Below are 20937 nucleotides of genomic sequence, written 5' to 3'. Positions count from 1 at the left end.
AGCCCTCCACCAATCAGGCCAGACAGAAGTCATTCCTCAGTAAAAGGCACATAACAGCCCGCTTGGAGTTTGCCGAAAGGGACCTAAAGGACTCTCAGACCATGAGAAACAAGATTCTCTGGTCTGATGAATCCAAGATTGAACTCTTTGGTCTGAATGCCAAGTGTCACATCTGGAGGAAACCTGGCACCATCCCTACGGTGAAGCATGGTGGTGGCAGTATCATGCTGTGGGGATGTTTTTCAGCGGCATGGACTGGGAGACTAGTCAGGATTGAGGGAAAGATGAACGGAGCAAAGTATAGAGAGATCCTTGATGAAAACCTGCTCCAGAGCGCTCAGGACTTCAGACTGGGGCGAAGGTTCACCTTCAAACAGGACAACCCTAAGCACACAGCCAAGACAACACAGGAGTGGCTTCGGGACAAGTCTCTGAATGTCCTTGAGTGGCCCAGCCAGAGCTCGGACTTGAACCCGATTTAATATCTTTGGAGAGACCTGAAAATAGCTGTGCAGCGACGCTCCCCATCCAACCTGACAGAGCTTGAGAGGATCTGCAGAGAAGAACGGGATGAACTCACCAAATACAGGTGTGCCAAGCTTGTAGCGTCATACCTAAGACGACTCAATGCTATAATCACTGCCAAAGGGGCTTCAACAAAGTACTGAGTAAAGGGTCTGAATATTTATGTAAATGTGATAGTTCATTTTTTTTTATACATTTGCAAAAATGTCTAAAAACTTGTTTTTTCTTTGTCATTATGGGGTATTGTGTGTAGATTGAGGGATACATTTAAAAAAAAATATTTTAGAATATGGCTGTAACGTAACAAAAAGTGGAGTCAAAGGGTCTGAATACTTTCCCAACGCACTGTACATATTTCTGATATGCATATTCATTTTTAAATCATGCCGTCTCTGTAAAGGACTCTCCCTAAGTGAGGGCACACAGCGATTTGAAAACACATACACAAATACAGCTAAACTGTTGGAAGAACCCCTACTGATTTGCATGTACAGTAAAACTCTTCAGTTACAGGTATCATACAGAGACAGCAGTGATTTATACACCATAAATAGAGCTGCATTTTGTTAACTCATTATAACATATGGTACAGTAATTCATGTGTTGCTCTTAATCTTTTCTTGCCGGCAGCAAAAAATTAAATCAAATAAAAATTAAATTTCTCCAATTCAAATTGAAAATATATTTATATCTTTATATATGTATTTATAATCCTATATACACATTCTCAGGAGCACAACCACGGTATTGAACAAATACTTGAAATTAATAAATACAACAGCACTACAATGAAAAATCAAATCAATATTTTAATTTAAATTTCTATATAAGGCAATTAAAAGTAACTTTACAACTACTGCACTGTAGAAAATATTGCTGCTATGGTCTCTTAATGACATTAACAACTGGCCACTGCACATCATAAATATTTTACAAGTTCTGACACCTTGCCTCACACACAGACATACAAACACACCAACTTTAATTTAAACAGCCAAGTGTGAAACAGAAAAAGAGCAATAAAACTGTTTAAAATGTAACTTAAATCTTAAAACATGTAATCCACATAAAGACTAAAAAACGTGAATCCTATGCCAGATCATTGTGATAAAGACGTCACTTTCACATCTAATGATGGTTAATACATAAAGTGCTGTCAAAGCAGCCTGAATTCCCTTTCTGATTAACGCTTACTAAATAACAGAAGTATGAATTCATTCTGGCCATGATATGATATTGTTATTTGTCCTAAGTAATCCAATCCATTAGCCTAAGGTCACTAGCCTGGCTGACCCGACTCAAGTGACTCACAGCAAGGGAGAGCTGTGGCACACTGGTCTGGAAAGGAGGCCATTGTAAATGCAGTATTTGTGCAGAAATGTGCTCCTGAATGTACTGAACTTTGATTGGTTCTCTCAAACTTTTTTTTCTCCTCTTTTTTTTCTGGGGAGGTTGAGACCTCAAGTGGTTTGGATTTGAAAATTCAACAGTTGTATTGGAGAGCTGTGAATGGCTGTCCATGTGGGTGTTGGAATGAGAAAAACACAGAAGAGAACCAATCAGCAAAACAAGCACATCCCCTTCCTTATCGCCGCGTCGTCCCGACGTCAAAATAGCCTTTCCAGACTCTGAAGTCAGGAGGACTTTGAGTTAGCCTACTAGTCTGGCTACTACCGATGTCCAGCAGAGCTAAACTTCAGTGCCAAAGTTTGATTGCTTAACTGTTGGCATTTCATTTCATATTAAGAGATCTCAATAACTCATTATGCTTGGAAAATGTTTTTGTTGTTGTTGGGTGGTCCTGGAAGACATTGTAATGATGTAGGATTCTGAAATGATAGACAATGTCTCAACATTAGTTAGTGTTGCAGTGATCTGGTTTTGAAGCTTGGAGACTCATGACAGGTGCATTCAGCAGGAGTATATGGGAATTGTAGCAATACTGTGATAGAAATGTGAAAATAAATACTTGACAACTAAAAAAGAAACCTGTAAAATAATACAGTAGGCTTCTACAAATGCACAAAATCATGTTTTGTGAAACACAGTCTAGCGATAATCTTTCTGTTTATGGAAATACATAAAAAAATTGTGAAAAAAGTTCAGAAAATAAAGAAACTAAACTAAAAACAAAGAAAAAGCAAACAATATAAATTAACATGATATCAATTAAATACATGTGACCATTTGACTTAATCAACCGTTGGGAATCTGTGGCGAGTAACAGAGACGACTCAACGCCCCTGTTCTCATGGGGCATGCTAGACGTAGCCTAGCCATTTCAGGTCCTGTTTTTCTTATGGTAGGGTCATTTTTGGTTGAGGTGGGGGTGAAAGGAGAGGAATAGATCATATCATCAACACAATGATAACGGGAAGTCTAGGGGGGGTTTCCTCCCAGTATTTCGTATCCATGGTTTAAAATACAGGTCTGGACTGGAATCATTCTGCTGCCTGCCACTCAAAGGCCTGGGGATCAATCTGATGGCTCCTCTCTCCACAGTCATTCTCCTCTCAGCTCTATGGAGGAGTGTTTACTGTTGGTGGAAGGGGGGGGAGAAAGAGAGAGAGAGAGCGAGAGAGAGAAATTGTAAGGAGAATAGAGGTTGTAAATATTTGGCACATATTCATGTCAATAGTGTCAAATAAATTCTATTAATTCCCCCACAACACTGTATAACTGGGAACCCTTATCAAAGTACATTTATTTATCAAAGGTATATATCAATAATTCATAAGGCAGGCAAGGGAGGACATAAACACATAAATAGAGGGTAGAAAGAGAGAAAAGTAGTATTTTTCCTCATGAAGATCCGCTCAACAAAACATTTTCATGACTGTTTTTACATTTTGTATTCATCTATGTTGAGACAAACCCCAAGAGACAGTCTCCTTCCACTAGGCACTGTAATGCCATGTCCCACAGTCTCTGCTTCCACTTATTCTGCTGGCAGCTCCTGTCTCATGGTGAGGTGGAAGTGACAGTTGTGTGTGTGTGTGTCTTCTCCATGGGAAATAATGGGCCAGGGGTGGAAGTGACAACTCCATTCACAGCTACTTCCTCCTTGCCGTAAACCAGTGCAGTGGACTTGGACGGAGGGTCAGTCAGCCAGCCTGCTACAGCTCTGAGCTTCTACTACTACTGCAGCTTAGATTTCTTAAAATACCCAGGACTAAAATCAAATCAAATAAAAGTGTATTTGTCATGTGCGCCGAATACAGCACTAACCAACAATGCAATTATTAAGTAAAAAATAGGTATTAGGTGAACAATAGATAAGTAAGGAAATAAAAAACAACAGTAAAAAGACAGTGAATAATAACAGTAGTGAGGCTATATACAGTAGTGAGGCTATATACAGTAGCGAGGCTATATACAGTAGCGAGGCTATATACAGTAGCGAGACTATATACAGTAGTGAGGCTATAACAGTAGTGAGGCTATATACAGGCACTGGTTAGTCGGACTAATTGAGGTCGTATGTACATGTAGTTATGGCTAAAGTGACTATGCATATGCTAAACAGAGAGTAGCAGTAGCGTAAAAGAGGGGTTGGTGGGTGGCAGGACACAATGCAGATAGTCCGGGTAGCCAACGTGCGGGGGCACCGGTTAGTCTGTCTAATTGAGGTAGTATTTACATGAATGTATAGTTAAAGTGACTATGCATATATGATAAACAGAGAGCAGCAGCAGCGTAAAAGAGGGGTGTGGGGGGGGGATGGGGGAACAATGCAAATAGTCCGGGTAGCCATTTGATTACCTGTTCAGGAGTCTTATGGCTTGGGGGTAAAAACTGTTGAGAAGCCTTTTGGTCATAGACTTAGCGCTCCGGTACCGCTTGCCATGCGGTAGTAGAGAGAACAGTCTATGACTGGGGTGGGTGGGGTCTTTGACAATTTTTAGGGCCTTCCTCTGACACCGCCTGATGTAGAGGTCCTGGATGGCAGGCAGCTTAGCCCTAGTGATGTACTGTGCCGTACGCACTATCCTCTGTAGTGCCTTGCGGTCGGAGGCCGAGCAGTTGCAGTACCAGGCAGTGATGCAACCAGTCAGGATGCTCTCGATGTTGCAGCTGAAGAACCTTTTGAGGATCTGAGGACCCATGCCAAATATTTTTTGTTTTCTGAGGGGGAATATACTTTGCCGTGCCCTCCTCAAAACTGTCCCCAAACTGTGCCCTCCTCAAAACTTGGTGTGTTTGGACCATGATAGTTTGTTGGTGATGTGGACACCAAGGAACTTGAAGCTCTCAACCTGCTCCACTACAACCCTGTCGATGTGAATTGGGACATGCTCTGCCCTCCTTTTCCTGTAGTCCACGATCATCTCCTTTGTCTTGATCACGTTGAGGGAGAGGTTGTTATCCTGGCACCACACTGCCAGGTCTCTGACCTCCTCCCCATAGGTTGTCTCATCGTTGTCGGTGATCAGGCCTACCACCGTTGTGTCGTCGGCAAACTGAATGATGGTGTTGGAGTCGTGCTTGGCCACGCAGTCATGGGTGAACAGGGAGTACAGGAGGGGACTAAGCACGCACCCCTGAGGGGCCCCTGTGTTGAGGATCAGCATGGCAATGAGGATCCGCATGTGTTGTTGCCAACCCTTACCACCTGGGGCGGCCCATCAGGAAGTCCAGGATCCAGTTGCAGAGGGAGGTGTTTAGTCCCAGGGTCCTTAGCTTTGTGATGAGCTTTGAGAGTACTATGGTGTTGAATGCTGAGCTGTAGTCAATGCACAGCATTCTCACGTACGTGTTCCTTTTGTCCAGGTGGGAAAGGGCAGCGTGGAGTGCAATAGAGATTGCGTCATCTGTGGATCTGTTGGGGCAGTATGAAAATTGGAATAGGTCTAGGGTTTCTGGGATGATGGTGTTGATGTGAGCCATGACCAGCGTTTCAAAGCACTTCATGGCTACAGACATGAGTGCTATGGGTCGGTAGTCATTTAGGCATGTTGCCTTGGTGTTCATGGGCACAGGGACTATGGTGGTCTGCTTGAAACATGTAGGTATTACAAACTCGGCCGGGGACAGGTTTAAAATGTCACTGAAGACACATGTTAGTTGGTCAGCACATGCTCGAAGTACACGTCCTGGTAATCTGTCGGCGTTGTGAATGTTGACCTGTTTAAATGTCTTACTCACATCGGCTATGGCAAGCGTGATCACCCAGTCGTCGGGAACAGCTGGTGCTCTCATGTATGCTTTAGTGTGGCTTGCCTCGAAGCGCGCATAGAAGTCATTTAGCTCGTCTGGTAGGCTTGTGTCACTGGGCAGCTCGTGGCTGGGCTTCTCTTTGTAGTCTGTAATAGTTTGCAAGCCCTGCCACATCCGACGTGCGTCCGAGTCGGTGTAGTAGGATTTAATCTTAGTCCTGTCTTTACGCTTTGCCTGTTTGATGGTTCGTTAGAGTTCTGCTTCTTGAAAGCGGCAGCTCTACCCTTTAGCTCAGTGTGGATGTTGCCTGTAATCCATGGCTTCTGGTTGGGGTATGTACATACAGTCACTGTGGGGACAACGTCATCGATGCACTTATTGATGAAGCCGGTGACTGATGTGGTATACTCCTCATTGCCATGGGATGAGTCCCAGAACATATTCCAGTCTGTGCTAGCAAAACAGTCCTGCAGCTTAGCATCTGCATCATCTGACCACTTCCGTATTGAGTGAGTCACTGGTACTTCCTGCTTTAGTTTTTGCTTGTAAGCAGGAATCAGGAGGATAGAATTATGGTCAGACACACTGTGTGTGGAGGAAAGGTGATCTAAAGTAATTTTTTCTCTGGTTGCACATGTAACATGTTAGTAGAAATGAGGTAAAACGGATTTAAGTTTCCCTGCATTAAAGTCCCAGGCCACTAGGAGAGCCGCCTCTGGATGAGCATTTTCTTGTTTGATTAAGACCGCAGCTCGTTGAGTGCGGTCTTAGTACCAGCATCAGTTTGTGGTGGTAAATAGACAGCTACGAAAAATATAGATGAACTCTCTTGGTAGATAGTGTGGTCTACAGCTTATCATGAGATGAGGTTTTGCTCGCCTGAGGTAGAGTATCTCATGATAAGCTGTAGACCACACCATCTACCAAGAGAGTTCATCTATATTCTTCGTAGCTGTCTATTTACCACCGCAAACCGATGCTGGCACTCTACTTCAGGCGAGCAAAACCTCGAGACTTCCTTAATATTAGATTTTGCACTCCAGCTGTTACTGACACATAGACACAGACCACCACCCCTTGTCTTACCGGAGGCAGCTGTTCTGTCCTGCCGATGCACAGAAAACCCAGCCAGCTGTATATTATCCATGTCGTCATTCAGCCACGACTCGGTGAAACATAAGATATTACAGTTTATAATGACCCGTTGGTAGCATAGTCTTGATCGAAGCACATCCAGTTTATTATCCAATGATTCTACGTTGGCCAATAGGACGGATGGTAGAGGCGGGTTACCCACTCGCTGACAAATTCCCACAAGGCACCTGGACCTGCGTCCCCTGTATCGGAGTCTTTTCTTCATGTGAATGATGGGGATTTGGGCCTGATCCGGTATCTTGAGTAAATGCTTCGCATTTGATTTCGTATTTGAAGAATAAGGCTGTAACGTAACAAAATGTGGAAAAAGTCAAAGGGTCTGAATACTTTCCAAATGTATGTACCAGCATTGGTTTGTACCAGCATCGGTTTGGGTGGCAGGTAGCCTAGTGGTTAGAACGTTGGACTAGTAACTGAGAGGTTGCAAGATCAAATCCCCGGGCTGACAAGGTAAAAATCTGTCGTTCTGCCCCTGAACAAGGCAGTTAACCCACTGAAGTTCCTAGGCCGTCATTGAAAATAAGAATTTGTTCTTAACTGACTTGCCTGGTTAAATAAAGGTAAAAAAAAATAAAAAAAATGTGTGGGGGACAGAGAGGAGTCAGTCATTAAAAAATCATGTTAAACAATATTATTGCACACATGGTGAGTCCATGCAATTTATGTGACTTGTTATTCACATTTTTACTCCTGAACTTATTGACTGACTCAAGACATTTCAGTTTTTTAAATTATTTGTAAATCCACTTTGACATTATGGGGTATTGTGTCGGCCATTGACCAAAAAATGTACATGTAATCTATTTTAAATTCAGGTTGTAACAAAATAAAATGTGGAATAAGTCAACGGGTATGAATATTTTATGAAGGCACTGTATGTGTACTAAAGTAGTCAAAAATGTAGTATTTGATTCCATATTCCCGAGCATGTAATGTGGTTCTACAAACTTGGAGGCATTTGCTGTTTGTTTTGGTTGTTTCAGATTATTTTGTTCCCAATGGAAATTAATGGTAAATAATGTATTGTGTCGTTTGAGTTACTTTTATTGTAAATAATGTTTCTAAACACTTCTACAGTCGTGGCCAAAAGTTTTGAGAATGACACAAATATTAATTTCCACAAAGTTTGCTGCTTCAGTTGCTGAGAAGCAACCCCACACATGAATGGTCTCAGGATGCTTTACTGTTCGCATGACACAGGACTGATGGTAGCGCTCATCTTGTCTTCGGACAAGCTTTTTTCCGGATGCCCCAAACAATCGGAAAGGGGATTCATCAGAGAAAATGACTTTAACCCAGTCCTCAGCAGTCCAATCCCTGTACCTTTTGCAGAATATCAGTCTGTCCCTGATGTTTTTCCTGGAGAGAAGTGGCTTCTTTGCTGCCCTTCTTGACACCAGGCCATCCTCCAAAAGTCTTCGCCTCACTGTGCGTGCAGATGCACTTACACCTGCCTGCTGCCATTCCTGAGCAAGCTCTGTACTGGTGGTGCCCCGATCCCGCAGCTGAATCAACTTTTGGAGACGGTCCTGGCGCTTGCTGGACTTTCTTGGGCGCCCTGAAGCCTTCTTCACAACAATTGAACCGCTCTCCTTGAAGTTGTTGATGATCCGATAAATGGTTGATTTGGGTGCAATCTTACTGCCAGCAATATCCTTGCCCGTGAAGCCCTTTTTGTGCAAAGCAATAATGATGGCACGTGTTTCCTTGCAGGTAACCATGGTTGACAGAGGAAGAACAATGATTCCAAGCACCACCCTCCTTTTGAAGCTTCTAGTCTGTTATTCGAACTCAATCAGCATGACAGAGTGATCTCCAGCCTTGTCCTCGTCAACACTCACACCTGTGTTAACGAGAGAATCACTGACATGATGTCAGCTGGTCCTTTTGTGGCAGGGCTGAAATGCAGTGGAAATGTTTTTGGGGGGATTCAGTTCATTTGCATGGCAAAGAGGGACTATGCTATTAATTGCAATTAATCTGATCACTCTTCATAACATTCCGGAGTATATGCAAAATGCCATCATACAAACTGAGGCAGCAGACTTTGTGAAAATTAATATTTGTGTCATTCTCAAAACTTTTGGCCACGACTGTACATTAATGTGGATGCTACCATGAGTATGGATAGTCCTAAATGAATCGTGAAGAATGATGAGTGAGAAAGTTAGACGCACAAATATCATACCAAGACATGCTAACCCTCTCACCATTACAATAAAGCCTTTATTGGGGGGGGGGCTATATTTGTGCGTTATTGGCATTCAAGTAGGCAGATATTTGGCCAGTATGACGTAGCACTGAGATAAAGTCTCTCACTACAATGGAAGTTAATAGGAAAACGACTTTTACATCGCGAAAACGTCTATCATACATGTCATACTTTAATACTGGCTGCATCATACCTCGGGAGGAGATCTTCTCTCGAATAAGTCATTGATCCTATTTTTCCGATATTCCTACCTCGAGAAATGTGTAATTTAATGGAGGGTCTAGCACATTTTTACTATTTGTCTGCCTCTTTAGTCCAGGGTGCATTGCATGGTTCCGTTGTCAGAGATATTATACAAAAGAGATAGGAATCCAATGAAAAAAAAGACTTATAATACCCCACAGAGCAGACTGTCGACCAATTGCGTTCAAGTTGTCATGTTGCATCACACGGTTGCTAAGATAATCATCACGCAATCCCTTCTCAAAGTCAATGTAAATGTCGAGAAACGTGCCTATTTTCCTTGAAGAAAACACATTATTGCGTTTCAGAGAGGAACTGTACAAATCAAATGTAATAGCTATTTATTTGCTTTACTTATTTGCCATTCACCTGACCAACTGCTTTTTACTGTATATGTCAAAGCACAGGCTTATACTGTATGTTGGCCAGTTGTTTCAGAAAAAAACGAGTGATATTGGCAACAGTAGCTGTGCGGGTCTGGGATCTGATAATGGTGATGCATGAGCCATGAGGTGAAGGAGAATTGTGCCAAGTTACCAAACTTCATGCAACCAGCCAGCCAGGCCTACAGACCGAGAGTATGAGGCCGAGGCAGCACAGTAAAACAACTGAGCAGCATGCAGTGAGAGTTGGGGGTTGCATGGTGAGCGGAGAGGGAACCAAATGGTTGTAACTGGCACGGCCATATTCACTGGGCACGACGGGTGGGCCGGCCCATACACACACTGTACTGGATACTGGAGGTGTAATTCTCACTACTTACTGTCTTGCTCTCCTCCCCATCCGGCAAGGTATTAGACTCACTGCCATAGTGCAGAGGGGAGTACACCCAGGTCCTGTCCTCTGGGGGCTGTCGGTGCACAACCGACACAGCAGAGGGCGTCAGAGAGAGGGAGAGAGCGGGGGCCATTGGACGCACACAGAGAAGCAGAGGCAGGCAAGAGAGACAGACAGGACAAGGCAGGCCAGGAAAATTAAATAAAATTAGAAATGCCAAAGGAGGAAATGCCAGGACAGAAAGTGTGAGCTTGGAATATAGATTAGCCTAACTGCTGGGGAAATAGGGAAATAGTGAAATCTTATTTGAACAGAACACAGTGTAGAGGGTTAGTGTAATAAAATATTAACATTTCCTTCAAAAGAATGTCAGTCTTTTCCTATTTCCTGCTATCGCTGTCAAACGTCTTCAGTTTTAATGCTGGCTGGAATGTATCATGTGCCTAAGAATGGCTTTCTATGACTATGCTATTTCTATTTGATTAACCCCTCATCAATCTCAAAAGCCAAGGTGAAGTGGACAAGGAAAAAGGATGAATCTACAGTATGCATCAGCCAGAAAACAGGGTGGGAGTGGGTGGTTGGCGACGGGTGGTGGGTGGAAAGCGAGGGTGCCAGCACTGCCAACAACCAAAAGGACATCTTCTCTCAAAGCATCTTCCCCCTTCATTCTCAATAAAGAAAAGTGCTCTGTGCCTTGCATTTACTATTATGTGCAGTAAGTGTTTGGCCGGGACAGCACCTCAGTGCTGCTCTGTCTCTGAGGCCACTCAGGTAGAGACAGAGGGAGAGACTGAGAACAAATTTAAGAGAGAGAGAGAGAGAGAGAGAGAGAGAGAGAGAGAGCAAGAGATGGGAAGACAGGGAGTGGGAGGAGAGAGACAGATGGCCTCAAATGAGAAGCCAAGAGCCTCCTCCTATAACTCAGCCACCTCATCCCTTCTTTCTCCTCCTTTTCTGCCCCATCACTCCCCCTCTCTCTCTCTACAGGGAGAGTCTTCTCCAGCCGTTTGATTTGATTCAACATGAAGAGGAACAAACCCTAAGCGGAGGATGAGGTGGATGAATAAAGTTAAAGCTACAGTCTGCTATAAGAAAAACAACAAAATGATATAAAGATTTGAAATTACTATTGAAAAGATTTCCAGATTGCAGACTGAAGCTTAACAAAAAAGGCCATGTCCCATTTTGTTCAAATGATATAAAACACATGATGAAATAAAAATGATCTGCATGTAATGTGTCATGACCTCTTACGCATCAAGGCACCATAAAGCATCCTCTGAGAAAAGATGCTCGTCAAGGGAAGTCAGTTTATCAGTCATTTGTGTGAGATCTTGTGCATGTCTTTTCATTCGGATCCGTCTATTTCAAAGTCTGAGGATCAACTGAGGAATCGCTACAGATAGAGCACTAAGACGCTAAGTAAGCAGACTGGAGGACTAAGCTACAACAACTCCATCCACAGCTATAGGCCATTGATATCCTTATAAACATGTGCTACTGACTGAAGCATTGACTAGACATGAGAGCTTGGGACTATAAGGTTCTATCTGCAAAAAGATGATTCTGAGATATTTGGCTTTAAAGTTCCGAACCCTCATTGGTTTGAATGGTGTCAGCAATTTTTATCTTGTGTTCTTTTGAACTTAAAACCATGAACTGGGGTATTCAGAGTAATATATAGGTAGAGAGCATTGAACAGAACAAGGCTATGTAAATATATTTTTTTGGACAAAAATGCAGATAGATGCCTACTACGAGAGCTTGGGACTATGAGCTGGGAGCCATAGAGAGTCCAACTAACTTACACTGCAGCTTTCTCCTCCGACAGGACTGGAGAGAACACCCAGGTTCTCCCGTCTGCAAGCTGACAGCACACCCCCAGATAGAAGGGGGGGGTGGAGAGAGAAAGAAGAAAGAGAGAGGAGGGAGAGAGAGATGGGGGAGAACAGAGGGGTGAAAGGGATGGAGGACAGACAGATGAGATGAAGATGGAACACGGGTGGAAATGAAAGGTTCATTATAGAGGTGGTTGAAGAGATGGTTGCTGTTTTGACTGTGATGGTGAAGGGTGAAAAAATGAAATGTGATGAATGGATTTACAGGTCTGGTGCCCTCCTCCTCTCACCCCCCCCCCTTTCTCCTTCCGCTCACCACCCTGAGCCTCTGTCACAGCTTAAACAGATAAATCAGAGGAGAGAGGGAGTGTGAAAGAGAGGGAGAGAGGGCGTGAAGAAGAGAGGAAGATAAGGGAAACAGAGCGAGGGATAGGAAGGAGACAGAGTAACAGAGTGAAAGACAGAGCGAGAGGGTGAGACAGAAACAGAGATAGAATGAGTGTAAAAGGGAGGTGGTGACTGCTGATGATAAATGAATAATTCAGGCTGTAGCCACTCAACAGTAGCTGGTGAAGTGCTTCTCTGCCATCTCCCCTGGGCCTGCTCTGACTAGAACAATCACTTCAGCCCGCTCTCCATGACCTCTCAAAGTAATATCCGCTCCGTCTCTCAGGACTGGTACAATATCCCACACATTGTTCTGATGAAGAGTCATGTCTACTTTGACCAGTCAAATCCCAGAAGACAATCATCTTTTCATGCCGTTTACTGGTATTTGCTTTGAGATTACACATGATGAGATGACACAACCATACAACCCATAGAATGAAACCGTTTAGAAGCCCTAAATTAGAACGCTATTAGAATTCAATTTAGAATGTTATATGACCTAATACGTGTCTTCGGCCGGCTAAATGACCACAGGTGCATGGATACGGAGAGACACAGCGGTGATAGTGGTTGTCTAAGTGTTGCCTCTGTTTCTCCTGAACTGCAGCATGAGAGTAGAGAGGCAGAGCAGGTCTGGTGAGTTGAGATGGTCATCTGATGACTAAGAGCTCTCAGACACAGACCTACTGACCCTCAGAGCCTCCAGGGTCACAGTGTGAGGTGTGTCATTGCAGGAGAGACTGTCCACCCGTCAGAGCAACACCAGAGGAAACTTTCCTATCTGGACTTCTCATCACTTCTCACCACAGACTCGTACATCAATGCATGGCTCTGGCTCCGAACTCAGTGTCGTAGAGCCTAGACTTCTACAATAACAGCTGCCAGATCAAAATCAGGCTGTCTGAAGAGAAGTAATCTGTTCAGGAGGACAAGGGCCATGCAGTTAAGACAGACGTTTGAACAAAAGAGAGAATATCTCAACTTCCCTATCTGCTGAATTCATAGCCTGAAGTACTGTCCTATTTGTCTGGGCCCACATTCAATTATGTTTAGTGCCAGATTGAGATGACATAAAGTGCTTAGGACAAAGCAGAAATGAAGCTAGGGAGATGGACTGACTAAATTAACCCTTAAACACCTCAAATCCCAGTCTTAACACTCCACCCCAACCTACTCTGAACATCCCAGAACATTCTGAAAACTCTGGTCAACCCACTCTGAACACCCCAGAACATTCTGAACACTCCACCACAACCCACTCTGAACACCCCAGAACATTCTGAACACTCCAATCCAACCCACACTGAACACCACCGAACATTCTGAACACTTCAATCCAACCCATTCTGAACACCCCAGAACATTCTGAACACTCCACCACAACCCACCCCAACCCACTCTGAACACCCCAGAACATTCTGAACACTTCAATCCAACCCACTCTGAACAACCCAGAACCATTCTGAACACTCCAACCCAGTCTGAACACTCCAAACCACTGTGGTGTCTTCTGGTATAACACACGCCCATGCAGGTGTCTCACCTCACCTCTCTCTCTGCTCCCTCTGGATTCCTACTGTCAATGCTTCTGTAGAAAGGCAGCACAGCATCCAAATCTGAGACTCACACACCCTCCCATGACCCAACACTAATAACACACACTGACCATCTGCATTACGGGTGGCAGTTACACACACATGGACAAACAATATTTAACAAATCAAAAATGGAAATGATGGCCAATGGAAATGATGGGAGCTGGCTGTGAATAGTCTAGTGTCTGCTGTTGTCTGTTTCATGTTCTGCTGTATTCCTGCCGACTGACAGATTTAAACCTAGGAGATATTTAGCAGCTAGGATACTGTAGGATACTGTATGTTGTAACTGTGCTCTATGCCTATAGACATGGTAGCAGTTTGTATTTAATATCTATCATGACTGTGCCTTGTGTGGCCAGGGTCCTATTCATTAGGCACTAAATGGATGAAGACAAACTGAAACAGGGAGAAACGGTCTTTTTGTTGTTACAAAATGTTTTAAAACGTTTTCCTAAGGAATACGACCCAGGTGCGTGTGCATGTATGTTGTGCCAATGAAAGCACAACTTACAAAGTAGATGTCTGTGATTGTTGCGTCATCCTCGTCGTCTTGGGAGGCCTGGCTGGTGCAGCCGGACCCTGACACCATGCTGCCCCGGTGGTCCCGCTCAGCCTCCACCACCACCACCTTGGGACTGGCAGGGGCCTCAGCAGCAGAGGCTTCAGCAGGGGCCTCAGGAGCATCAGGGGCCGGGGGAGAGGTGGAGGGTGGGGCAACAACAGCAGCAGAAGCCTCAGCTATCTCACTGAGAAGATAAAGGGGGGGGTCAGTCACACACACACGGTAGAATTACTGTACACACCTGCTCTCACACACATTCTCTCTCTCCTTCTCCCTCCCACTCCTTCTCTCTCTGAAACCAGCCCAGACAGGCAGAGCTGTGACTGACTGATTAGATCAATGGGAACAGAGGCCACTAACCAAGACGTACACTACCAGATGGCACAGTGCCACCACAATCCCTCTATTGTCAAGACCCAGATCATTAACTACTAGGAATGACTTAAGCTTATCCCAGATTTCTTTCTCAGCTTGTGTGTTTAGATAGAGAGGCAGAAATGTGAAGCCTGGCATTCCTAAAGAGCAGTGACATCATCTCAGACTCGGAGAAGGACCTGTTTGTTGGGAAATAAGTATTTAAATGGGGGTGAGGGGCTGGTGTTGTAGTTGCCATGCAACCAGGGACCTCAACTCTCTTTCTACCTCTCTTTTTCTCTCTTGCTCTCAACAAGTATGTGAGTCTGAGGCAGCTTTGAGGAGCAAGTTCTCCAGGGGGCTAATTCCCCAGTCCCCCTGTCTACCCCGTCCCCTCCACCCTTCCCCTACTACCCCACCCAGCTCCCCGAGGCCATATGTCTAACTTGGTCTCAACCCCCCCCCCAGACCCATCTGACATAGTTCCACTGCCCGGCCACTCCATAACTTTCCTCATGCAATGCTGTCTTTCTGTTTCACCCTTTTACAGTCACTGTGGTCTCACCCTACTACCCTACCTGTCTGTCTGTCTCACCCTTTTACAGTCACTGTGGTCTCACCCTACTACCCTGTCTCACCCTTTTACAGTCACTGTGGTCTCACCCTACTACCCTGTCTCACCCTTTTACAGTCACTGTGGTCTCACCTTAATACCATGTCTGTCTGTCTCACCCTTTTACAGTCACTGTGATCTCTGTCTGTCTGTCTGTCTGTCTGTCTGTCTGTCTGTCTGTCTGTCTGTCTGTCTGTCTGTCTGTCTGTCTGTCTGTCTGTCTGTCTGCCTGTCTGCCTGTCTGTCTGCCTGTCTGTCTGTCTGTCTGTCTGTCTGTCTGCCTGCCTGCCTGCCTGCCTGCCTGCCTGCCTGCCTGCGTCTGTCTGTCTGTCTGTCTGTACTCTCTTAACCTAATTAGATGGCTGCTCCAGAGAACATCCAGAGGCAGCGATGATCTGTCCATAACAAGGGACTTAACAGCATAGCAACAGGCCACAGGCACCCCAATAACGAAATGGAACCTAGAGTGAGGTGTAAGGTGGGGACTTAATATCACCGCCAAATGGGAACATGGCTGCCCCACTTCCCAGAGCGGAGGGTTAGATAACCTAGGTGTTAGCCTGTCCAGGTGAGACGTTTTCGGGTTAGTTTTAGTAAAAAGTGCGGTAGCAGCAGCGGCCCGGGTTCCTATTGGGGTAAGAGCAGCCCCATCAGAGGTAGGATATGAAACACTGACTTTATACTTGGGATTCCTGGAGTTACAGTGAGTGCTGACAAGTATGTTAAGTATACCAACATGGTGCCCGTTGAAATGTTAATAACTCTGTAAATGCATGGCTCTGGTTTCAGTGTGTTGGATACTGGGTGTGCTGCTCAGTAGAGTTGAGCCTCCTCTCAGGGATTGTGTAATAAATCTTGATCTATGTAGAGTAAGGTTGAGGCTGTGTACCTGGTCTCTGGAGATGGCTGTGGCTGTGGGGCCGAGATGATGGGCTCGCTGTCATGTCTCTTCACCTCCACCTCCACCGTGATGGTCTGCTGCTCCTCCTCACGCACCTCCTCCTGGGTCCTACACACACACAGATGTGCAATGTAAGTACACACACGTTCAATGTACAGTACCAGTCAAAGGTTTGGACACACCTACTCATTCCAGGATTTTTCTTTATTTGTACTATTTTCTACATTGTAGTATAATAGTAGAGGCATCAACACTATGAAATAACACATATGGAATCATGTAGTAACCAAAAAAGTGTTCAAAAAAATAATATATATATATATATTTGAGATTCTTCAAAGTAGCCACCCTTTGCCTTGATGACAGCTTTGCACACTCTCATCCCAAACCATCTCAATTGGGTTGAGGTCGGGTGATTGTGGAGGCCAGGTCATCTGATGCAGCACCCCATCACTCTCCTTCTTGGTCAAATATACCTTACACAGCCTGGAGGTGTGTTGAATCATTGTCCTGTTGAAAAACAAATGACAGTCCCACTAAGTGCAAACCAGATGGGATGGCGTATCGCTGCAGAATTCTGTGGTAGCAATGCTGGTTTAGTGTGCCTTGAAATCTAAATAAATCTCAGACAGTGTCACCAGCAAGCATCCCCACACCATCACACCTCCTCCTCCATTCTTCACGGTGGGAACCACAAATGCAGAGATCATCTGTTCACCTACTCTGCGTCTCACAAAGACACGGCGGTTGGAACCAAAAATCTTAAACTTGGACTCATCAGACTAAAGGACAGATTTCCACTGGTCTCATGTCCATTGCTCGTGTGTCACGTCCTGACCAGCAGAGGGAGTAGTGGTGTAGTATTTTGGTCAGGATGTGGCAGAAGAAGTCTGTATGTGTTGTCTAGTATGTCTGTTTCTGTGTTGGTCTTGTGACTCCTGATCAGGAACAGCTGGGGATCGTTGTTCCTGATTGGGAGTCATATATTTAGGAGTATGTTTGTCACTTGGGTTTGTGGGTGGTTGTGCTAACACTGCTAGTCTTTTGTTTTGTAGTAAGCCTGTCGTGAGTTTCGGGTTATTGGTTTCCTGTGTATACTTTGCTTTGATTTATTATTCTTTACATTAAAAGATGAGTATCCACATTCCGCCTGCAGTTTGGTCCATTCAACACGACTTCAACTATTATAACATCGTGTTTCTTGGCCCATACAGTCTCTTCTTCTTATTGGTGTCCTTTAGTAGTGGTTTCTTTGCAGCAATTCTACCACGAAGGCCTGATTCACAGTCTCCTCTGAACAGTTGATGTTGAGATGTGTCCATTACTTGAACTCTGAAGCATTTATTTGGGCTGCAATCTGAGGTTCAGTTAATTGCCAATTTCTGAGGCTCATCACTCTAATGAACTTATCCTCTGCAGCAGAGGTAACTCTGGGTCTTTCTTTCCTGTGGTGGTCCTCATGAGAGCCAGTTTCATCATAGTGCTTGATGGTTTTTGCAACTGCACTTGAAGAAACTTTCAAAGTTGACTGACCTTTATGTCTTAAAGTAATGATGGACTGTCATTTCTCTTTGTTTATTTGAGCTGTTCTTGCCATAATATGGACTTGGTCTTTTACCAAATAGGGCTATCTTCTGTATACCAACACAACTAATTGGCTCAAACGCATTAAGAAGGAAAGAAATTGCACAAATTAACTTTTAACAAGGCACACCTGTTAATTGAAATGGATTCCAGGTGACTACCTCATGAAGCTGGTTGAGAGAATGCCAAGAGTGTGCAAAGCTGTCATCAAGGCAATGGTTGGCTACTTTGAAGAATCTCAAATATAAAATATATTTTTATGTGTTTTACACATTTTTGGTTACTGCATGATTCCATATGTGCTATTTCATAGTTTTGATGTCTTCACTATTATTCTACAATGTAGAAAATAGTAAAAATAAAGAAAAACCCTGGAATGAGGAGGTGTGTCCAAACTTTTGACTGGTATTTTAAGTACACACACGTGAATAAGCACACACACAAGCGTAAGCACACAAGCAGGCGCACACACACACGCAATACAACTCAGCGACAGGAAGGGTGGTCACATCCATAAAAACACAGACCAATAGAGTGACCTGACACACCCTAGCCTATTGGCCTTACTCAATGGTCAGAGCCGGAATGACTAGCGCTGTAAGAACACCCAACTACCAAGTCCTTTATGCAACGGAATAAGTTGTGCATTCAAACAGGCCATGTAGGCACAGTAGTGTTGTTACCTCCCATCATGGCTGACAGACTGGGTGTGCCTCCTGCAGAGAAACACACAGAGAAGTTAACATGTTGTAAACCTGGGTAGGTACATCAACTCGGTTCTGTGGCTCTGACAGTTCAATACAACCAGGGATTGTTTTTTATCCAGTTATGAATATGGTATAGCCATTATATTATACATTTTGACTTATGTTTTAATTCTCATTAAATAGAGGACACACTCCATGAATACATAGTCCATAAATAAGCCATTTTGTCCATAGCTGTACCTTCTCTCAGAGCTGTTGTTCTGGTTCCTGTAGCGGGGGCGCTCTGCTCCAGCGTCTGAAGGAGACCTCTCTGGGATGGACAGAGAGGTAGTGGAGGAGAGCGTGGTGGCGATGGAGGCCGTGGTCGCCTCCTCAAACGACGGAGGGGTGCAGGGGAGAAGGTCTGGTCGCCCTGAGAGAGAGAGAAGGAGAAGAGACAAGGGGGGGCGTAGTGGGTAGAGAGAATCAGAACAGGTTATCAAAACACCTGCATTCAGTCTCCGTCAACAGCTGGGATAAAATGATAGCGCTGTGTGAAGGTGGAGTGTGTGAATTTGACGGTGGGGGGTGTTTGTATAATCTAGGTCCCCCTACCCTCGTCCTCCAGCGTGGGGAAGCTGCGTGCTCCTCTCAGGTCGTATATGTTATCATCTCTCTCCGAGGGCAGCTGGCTGGCTGACCAGGCGGCTCCAGGGCCAGTGTACTTAGGCACCGTCAGGCCCACACGACCCTTCTTAATGGGAGAAGACTTCAAGGCTGAGGAACACACAGATAAATAACATCACTTGTCCTCTTACCACCAAAGGGAACACAGTCCTACGTGTGTGTTTGAGTGTTCAATATCTTTCATATTTTCTCATAATGTTTCACCTCCCAATACAAAATGCATAACAGAGGATTTGCAGTGAAAAAGTACATCCATTCAAAAGAGATCAAGTTAAATACATCAAGTTCAAAACCAAGATTCAAGCATAACACTAAGTGAATTGAGCAGGTCTTTGTTTTCCTGGAAGCCGTGTGTGTGTCAGTCTGACTGGTAGTATAGTCTACTCTGGTCTACTCACAGGAGCTCTTCTTGAACACATTGCTGCTCATGAATTTGAAGAACCTGTCTGCATAGAAGCCAGGCCGATGGACTGACACGGTGTCCTGAGGGGGGGAGAGAGAGAGGAAGGTATGGGAAGATAAAGAAAGCAAATGAGAGAGAGGTAGCAAAAACAGGAGAGAGAGACACAGCGAGAGAAAGAGAGAGGGAGAGAGAAATAAAGAAAGAGGGCGAGAAAGAACAACACATTTACTTTAAATACAGTCCATCTCTCCAGAGCGAGGACATTCTTAGTTAGGATGCTGCACGCCTCACTGTATGGCCTAGTTAATTCATCCTTTCTCTCTAGAGTAGGACAGGCCAAACGGCCCAGGACACACACTCTCTCCAACTCATCACACATGCACCAGTGGGCTAAGATCACATGGCTGGACAGGACACACACTCTCTCCAACTCATCACACATGCACCAGTGGGCTAAGATCACATGGCTGGACAGGACACACGACACTGGGGTGTTTGGTTCAGTCTGACCCAGAAAGAGATGGTGAGAGATGACCCCCCCCCCCCTCCGTATCTTCTCAGTGAGGTACCCGAGACTCCTGCTGTTCTGCCCCACCCTCCACCTCTCCCCCAGCCCCTGATGCTCCTGAGGCCCCTGCTAAACCCTCTGCTGCTCAAGCCCCTGGCCCGGAGTACCCTGCTTCGGCCCCGGAGGCCCCTGCCAGTCCTTAAGGTGGTGGTGGTGGAGGCTGAGCGGGACCGCCAGGGCAGCATGGTGTCAGGGTCTGGATTCACCAGCCAAGTCTCCCAGGATGACAACAATCACAGACATATACTTTGTAAGCTGTGCTGTCATTGGCTCAACACACATGCACACACCCCCGAGAGAGAGCGATGTGGTATAACCCCATCACTCAGTCATTATGCTGGTTTCCCAACACGTCACACCAGGCTTGTTAGACCATGTCAGAGGGGAGCGAGTGAGAAAGAACAGTTCTACAGTGCCTTCAGAAAGTATTCACACCCCTTGACTTTTTCCACATTTTGTTGTGTTACAGCCTGAATTTAAAATTGATTACATGTAGATTTTTTGACACTGGCCTACACACAACACCCCATAATGTCAAAGTGGAATTATGTTTTTCTGAATGTTTACAAATTAATAAAAAATGAAAAGCTCAAATGTCTTGAGTCAATAAGTATTCAACTCCTTTGTTATGGCAGGCCTACATAAGTTCAGGAGTAAAACATTACTTAATAAGTCACATAA

General features: G+C 44.7%; 1 protein-coding gene across 2 annotated transcripts in view; it reads right to left on the bottom strand.

Annotated features, from left to right (window-relative positions):
- Positions 1-1316: 1316 nt before the first annotated feature.
- LOC106573576 (phosphatidylinositol 4-phosphate 5-kinase type-1 gamma) overlaps positions 1317-20937 on the bottom strand; it is a 73906-nt gene continuing 54285 nt past the window's right edge. The window contains exons 11-18 of one of the 2 annotated variants that reach the window (XM_014148728.2): positions 19684-19768; positions 19214-19375; positions 18860-19031; positions 18596-18628; positions 16317-16436; positions 14410-14644; positions 10056-10142; positions 1317-3061 (exon numbers count right to left, since the gene is read on the bottom strand). In XM_014148728.2, the coding sequence (XP_014004203.1) occupies positions 3059-3061; positions 10056-10142; positions 14410-14644; positions 16317-16436; positions 18596-18628; positions 18860-19031; positions 19214-19375; positions 19684-19768 (897 nt within the window). In that variant the 3' untranslated portion in view covers positions 1317-3058. The remainder of the gene's footprint in view (positions 3062-10055; positions 10143-14409; positions 14645-16316; positions 16437-18595; positions 18629-18859; positions 19032-19213; positions 19376-19683; positions 19769-20937) is intronic. The other variant, XM_014148730.2, reaches the window with a different exon arrangement.

The sequence above is a fragment of the Salmo salar genome, chromosome ssa16 (genome assembly GCF_905237065.1).
Source record: "Salmo salar chromosome ssa16, Ssal_v3.1, whole genome shotgun sequence".
In the NCBI taxonomy this organism is placed as follows: Eukaryota; Metazoa; Chordata; class Actinopteri; order Salmoniformes; family Salmonidae; genus Salmo; species Salmo salar.
Note: the sequence above shows the minus strand (reverse complement) of the source record. Positions and strands in the feature narration are given on the sequence as shown.